This window comes from Asparagus officinalis, chromosome 2 (genome assembly GCF_001876935.1).
Source record: "Asparagus officinalis chromosome 2, Aspof.V1, whole genome shotgun sequence".
NCBI lineage: Eukaryota > Viridiplantae > Streptophyta > Magnoliopsida > Asparagales > Asparagaceae > Asparagus > Asparagus officinalis.
Window position 1 is genome coordinate 78,041,446 of NC_033795.1, and position 6,998 is coordinate 78,048,443.

A 6,998-nucleotide genomic window follows, 5' to 3' on the forward strand; every position below is an offset into this window, starting at 1 on the left:
AAGAGAAAAATACTGTTTTATTGAATTTTGGGAAATCTAATGCTCCTGCTAGTGGAATTGCTAAGGCTGTTGAGGCTCCGGTTGATTCTAATGAAACAGGAGAAAAATCTGGAAAAAGTTGGGCTAGTCTATTCACTGACAATAGAAAGTTAGGGTACGGAATGAATTTAAACTATAGAAAGTTAGGGTACGGAATGAATTTAAACTATGTATCCTCTGAAAACAAAGACACAGTTTCTTTTGATGAAGAAGAATGAAATGAGGATATATTAATTTGGCAATCTTCACTAATAGATCAAGTAATTGGATTGAATGTCAAGTTTAAGGCTATGGAAAATTATGTGCAAAGAACATGGAAAAATTTTATGTCGTAAATTTGTCTTCTCAAACCTGGAATTTTTTTGTTCAAATTCAAGAGTATTGATGAGCTGAATGAGATTTTGTGTAAAGGACCTTGGTTCTTTGGATCAAGACCTTTATTGAAGCAATGGTCAAATGGTGAAGAAATTGATAAAATAAATGACTGTGTATATCCTATGTGGATTTAACTTCCATATCTGAGGCTCAACATGTGGAATGCTAGAAGCATTTCTAAAATTGCAAGTGCTATAGGATGTCTAATTGCAACTGATAGATTGACTGCAAACAGACAGCGCTTGGCTTATGCGAGGGTGCTAGTAGAGGTTAAATTGACATCCCCTCTTCTTGATAAGATCAACATTCAAGATCCAAAAGGAAAGCAATACACTCAGAAGGTGAATTATGAATTAAAACCTAAGTGGTGTGATGTGTGCAAGCAGGTTGGTCATGACTTAAAAACCTGTAGGAGACTGGTGAAAACCCAAAGATGGGTCCCTAAGCAAAACCAGAATCCAATTACTGGTAATATAGGGAAGGAAAAAGCTAATACTGTGAATGTTATTCTTATTACTCATGAACATGAGAAGGATTTGCAGGAAAATGTATCAAATGCTAACCTGAATATGGATAATGCTGAACATGAAGGCAGTAAACAGGCAGAGCATAGTCAGAGGACTGTGTACATTTCTGATACTGGGATGAAAACAATAACCATCAGATAAATGAGATGGTTAATGTAAGTGGGAGGAAGACTGCTGATAAAGATCCATCAGGTTCGGGGTAGCAGGTAGCGCACAGTGCTGTACATGTGGTGCATGTCAAGGGGAAAAAATACATGAGGTAATTTCAGTCCTGGATGTTCTCCACAAGGGAATAGATCTTGGTCTCATGTTCTAAAAGGTATAAAGAATAAGCATATCATTTCTGGAAATTCTTTTGCAAACCTGGATTTTTTGGATATTGATCCCTCTACATTAGATAGAGGGGGCGACAAACATGAATATATCCTTCTGGAATGTTAGGGGATTAAACAAATCCTCTAAGCAACATATGATTAGAAAATTCTTATATCAGTATCAGCTCTCTTATATAACATTACTTGAAACAAAAATAAAAAATAGCAAGCTTCAGCAAGTAGCAAAAAAAATTACTGGAAGCTGGAACTAGGTATCTAATGCCAGAATTCATGGAAAAGCCAGAATTATGATAATGTGGGATTCAAATATCCTTGGTGTTCAAATAATCAACATATCTGATCAAAGTATCACATGTAAAGTAGTTTCATTGGATAGGAGAATGGAATGCATGATTACATCTGTTTATGGTTTTAACCAAATGGAGGCTAGGAAGGAGCTATGGACTGAATTGAAAACTATAAAGCAATCAATGAGGAATGAATCATGGATCATGTGTGGTGATTTTAACACTGTCATCAATGGTGAGGAAAAGCTTGGAGGTGCTATAATTACTGAAGCTGACACCAAACATTTTAGGGATTTAATTGAAGACTACCATCTAAATCATCTAAAAACAACAGGATGCTTCTATATATGGAACAATAAACAAGATCATGATTCTAGAGTGTGGTGTAGACTGGATAGAGCTCTGGTGAATAATGCATGGCTTAACATGTATAATGCTAGTCAGGTTGAATTCTTGCTACCTTACTTCTCTGACCATTCTCCTGCTTTAGTTTCACTTTTCCAGGAATATTCAAAAGGAAAGAAACCTTTTAGATTCTTCAAGATGTGGTCCAAGCATGATAGCTACATTCCTACTGTTTCTGCCATTTGGCAAACAAAAATAGAGGGATACAAAATGTTTGCAGTTTGCAAGAGGCTTAAACTGATGAGAGGTGCACTTAAGGAGTTAAACAAGAAGCACTATTATAATATTGGTGAGCAGGCTCTTAGAGCTAAAAAGGCTCTTGAAGAGGTTCAAGGCAGTTTGCAAATAAATCCTCTCAATCCAGATTACATTATGAAGGAAAGGGAGTATATTGCAAATTATAACAAACTTTTAGATTATGAGCTTTTATTTCTACAGCAAAAAGTCAGGATTAATTGGAGTGTACAAGGGGATAGGTGCACAAGTTTTTTCCACTCCAGAATAAAAAAAATAGACATCATAATAAGGTGTTGGTACTTTACAATACCTTAGGGCAGAGAATTTCTGATCAAGAGAAGATTGCAAATGAAATGGTGTCATACTTCAAGGGCCTACTGGGGGCAGCTCCAGTTACAACCACACCAGACATTCAAGTTATTCAAGCTAGACCATGCTTGAATGAAGCACAAGCTGATATGCTTTCCAGACCTGTTTCAAAAGAAGAGATAAAGAATACAATCTTTTCTATGGATGATAACAAAGCACCAGGACCAGATGGATATGGAGTTACATTCTATAAATCTGCATGGTCTATGATTGGGGAGGAGGTGACTTTAGCAATTGAAGAATTCTTCAAAAATGGGAAATTGCTGGGAATGGTAAACTCAACTGACATTACTCTTATTCCTAAGAAACAATGTCCAGTTTCCCCTCTGATTTTAGACCCATATCTTGCTGCAACTGCATCTATAAATTTATTTCCAAAATCCTAGCAAATAGAATTAAACCAATCATGGGGAGCATTGTGAATGAAGCACAAAGTACTTTTGTCAAAGGTAGACAAATTACAAGTAATATCTCATTGGCACATGAGCTTGTTAAAAGCTATAGTAGAAAAAGCATTTCACCAAGAGTCATGATGAATATTGATATTAGAAAAGCTTTTGACACAAGAAGCTGAGATTTTATAAGGAAAATGATTGAAGGGCTGAGGTTTCCTAGAGAGATGATAAACTAGATCATGGTTTGTATCTCTTCTCCTAAATTCTCTATTTCTCTCAATGGAACACTTCATGGTTATTTTGAAGGAAAGAGAGGCTTAAGGCAGGGTGATCCCCTTTCACCATACTTATTCATTCTAGGGATAGAATTCTTCTCTAGGAGATTAGAGCTCTTAAAGAAGGACAGGCTGTTCAAATATCATCCAATGTGTGGCAAGCTCAAAATATCACATCTCATCTTTACGGATGACCTGCTACTCTTTGCCAAAGGAGATTTATATTCAATCCAAAATCTACATCATTGTGTGAAAGATTTCAGTGATGCAACTAGTCTGGAAGCTAACCTGGACAAATGCTCTATATACTTTGGAGGAGTTGATGATTCTGCCAAAATAGAGATAAAAAAACTTCCTGGATTTTTTAGAAGGTGTCATTCCCTTCAAATATCTAGGTGTTCCTCTCATTTGTAAGAGACTAACATATGTGGATTACAATCCATTGTTGGATAATATTTCAAACCATTTTCAGAAGTGGTCAAGACATAGCAACCTATCGTATGCAGGGAGACTTCAGGTAATCAAAAGTGTGATATTAGGGGTTCAAAATTACTGGACATCTAATTTCATACTTCCAGTAAAGGTTGTGAAGTTGATTGATGAGAAATGCAGGAAATTCTTGTGGGGAAAGTCTGAAAACTCTTTTAAAACTCCATTGGTTTCATGGGATAAAGTATGTTGTGGGAAAAACAAGGTGGACTGGGAGTTTTCTCTGCTGTTAATTGGAATCTGGCTTCAGCTATGAGGAGCATATGGTATATTCATGTTAACAAGGAAATTTTATGGGTGAAATGGATTCATGGGAATTACTTAAAGCATTGGGATGTATGGCATGTCAAAGCCGAAAAAGGGGACTCTTGGATGTGGAAGCAGCTTCTCAAGAGTAGGGATAAAGCTTTTAATGAAGTTGGAGGGATTGGCAACCTGATACACATGCTTAGTACTTGTTATAAAAGCTCTAAAATCCAGTTATCAGCAGTTTACACTACATTCTCCCCTGTTTCACAAAATGTTCCCTGGTTTAACATAGTGTGGGGGAAGTTGAATTATCCCAAGCACTCATTTGTGTTGTGGCTGGCGGTGCAGAACAGGTTGCAAACACAAGACAGATTGATGAGGAGAGGAATCATCAATGCAAATTCATGCCTCCTGTGTGCAGGTACAGGAAATGAGAACAACAATCACTGATTTTTTGATTGCATTTTTTCCAGGGATGTGTGGTTAAACATCATGATCTGGCTTAAAATGGATTGGCAAACTTGTGATTGGACCTTACTTTTGTATTGGTATAACACCAAACAGAGAGGGAAGGGATTCAAAAAAAAAAGGTTAGAAGAATGGCTCTTGCGGTTGCTGTGTACAGGTTATGGGAAGAAAGAAATGGCAGATGTTTTCAGTAGCGATTAAAGAGTATTGATCAATTAGTGAAGGTCATCAAAATGGATATTTTTACTATATGTCTGAACAGTGCCATCTCTGCTGAACATAGAGATTGGTTAATATCTTTGTAATTTTGACGTTTTTTTAGAAGCTTGGTTTTCTCAATGTTGAGATAGTGATGTACATAATTTCCATATTTTGGTAAATGAATAAAAAGCTTTTTCATTGACCAAAAAAAAAGAGTAACTACATAAAAAGTAACTTTCTTTAAAGCAAAGAAAGTTAAATCTAACTATATATGAAATATTTCTAGAATTTCCACTTTGTTGAAGAGATAGTAGCACAAGTTTTCAAACTAATCTTATGTGTTCTAATGGTTATCTACAATAATTTTGCTCATAAGATAGTAGCAGAACTTTTTAAAACAATCGGATATGCACTAATGGTTATATTTAAAATAATATAAGAGTTCTAAGCTAAGGATTTGTAAATAATTCACATGTTTAAGAAGTTTGTAAATAATTATTGTAATCCTATGGTTGATAAGCTTATACCTATTAGTTAGGATATATTAATTAGGATAAGATAAGATAATAATGTAATATCTAAAAGGCTCAAGGGTAATATTCACGAATAAATTCTTTTACTAAACTCATGATTTTAAATTTTAAAGGGAGTATCATTTAATATAATATAATATAATTTTTATTTTTCATATTTATTTTCTTTTCTCCATCCTCTCTTCCTCTATTGGTCATCGCCATCATCTGACCATGCTATCAAATTAGACCGCCTCTCCTCTTACACATCTCTTTATATACTATTTTTTTTACCAAATATTAGATTTATATAATTATTTTAAAGTAAAAAGAATTATAGATCCATAATTTATTAATTTTTTTTTGAAATTGAGATTCGAGGGAAAAAGTTTTGGGGTGTAAAAAAAGAAGGAAATAGAAAACAATGATAAGTTTTAACTTAGTACTATAATAATTCATAAACATAAAAAATTATGAATTATTATTATAATAATTATTAATAATATATTGTATTTTAACCAAAATTTATTCAACAATATAAGTAACATTATATTAAACAATTATTAATACACAGTTGTAAGTCTAAAAATATAAATAATACTTATATCATCAAAATGCATAAATTATGTACTTCATGATTATAAAAAATTATCCCATATTATTTTACCAAAATATCTCACTTTAAAAAAATTATTTCTAATTATCTCACTAAAATATCCCATTTTCAAAAAATTATCTCACTATAATATTATCCCAATTCTTATAAAAATGTTCCAAAATTGACTAACGCATTGTAAATAAAAAAGTACAAAACCTTGAATAAATAAGGATAAATAAATAAGTTATGAATAGTGTGAATTTAACCTCATAGCTTTTGAAGTTCCATACTTTGATCCCATGTCATTAAATCATTTATTCAAAATTTAGACTGACAAATTATTAATCAACACGTACCCATCCAATCCCTAGAAAACTAATGTAGAACATGTTACAGTGGCATTCATGGAAAAATTGGATTATCAAAAGCTTAGATGAGGGTTCGATAGAGAAATTTGACTTGTAATAAAGAACGAGTCATATCTCCCAAATCGTGTGATGAAATTGGACAAATAATATATGAAAATTTAATGTTTTTTCAAGACAGAGTCAACCAAACCCACAGATGTTAGGTTTGCAGCCATCTGTTTTGCGAAATTCCCTCCGGATTGAGAGATATCACACTTTTTGCCTATTTTTTTGCTATTTGTGCGTAATATTTTAGCAGTATATTTTGATTAGTAAGCAAATCCCATTTTCTTTTAAGTTTGGCCGATTTGTTTTCTTAATTATAGGGAGATTTTTTAAGAAAAGTTTTGTTATTTTTATTTTTGGTAAGGGTTCCTGTTTATTTTCTATTTAAGCAGAGGATTATAAGTCATAGAGGCATAACTTTTTATCAATAAAATTCTATTTTGATGGATTGGAGCTCATCTCTTTGTGGATTCAAAGAACACTCCTTGATGAATTATAATTTAAAAACCTGAACTTCTTTACCTTTGTTTAATTGAGAGTGCAATTGTTTCTGCAACTGTGACATTACAGTACTTTTTAAAACTTTCATAGATAGTATATAATTTGAATTTATATGATATTTGATAAAGGATCATGTCAATATACCAAAATGAATCATGTCAATATACCAAACTTTAAAGGGATGAGAGTTGAACATTATAATATTATACTCTGGCATATGTGTGTGGATCATGTCAATATACCAAAATGAATCATGTCAATATACCAAACTTTAAAGGGATGAGAGTTGAACATTATAATATTATACTCTGGCATATGTGTGT

General features: G+C 33.1%; 2 protein-coding genes across 2 annotated transcripts; both read left to right on the forward strand.

Annotated features, from left to right (window-relative positions):
• Nucleotides 570-1,082, forward strand: LOC109831367. Its single transcript, XM_020398697.1, has one exon. It carries the CDS (start codon nucleotides 570-572, stop codon nucleotides 1,080-1,082), a length of 513 nt encoding a protein of 170 aa, XP_020254286.1.
• Nucleotides 3,920-4,432, forward strand: LOC109831369. Its single transcript, XM_020398698.1, has one exon. The coding sequence runs from the start codon at nucleotides 3,920-3,922 to the stop codon at nucleotides 4,430-4,432; it is 513 nt and encodes a 170-aa protein (XP_020254287.1).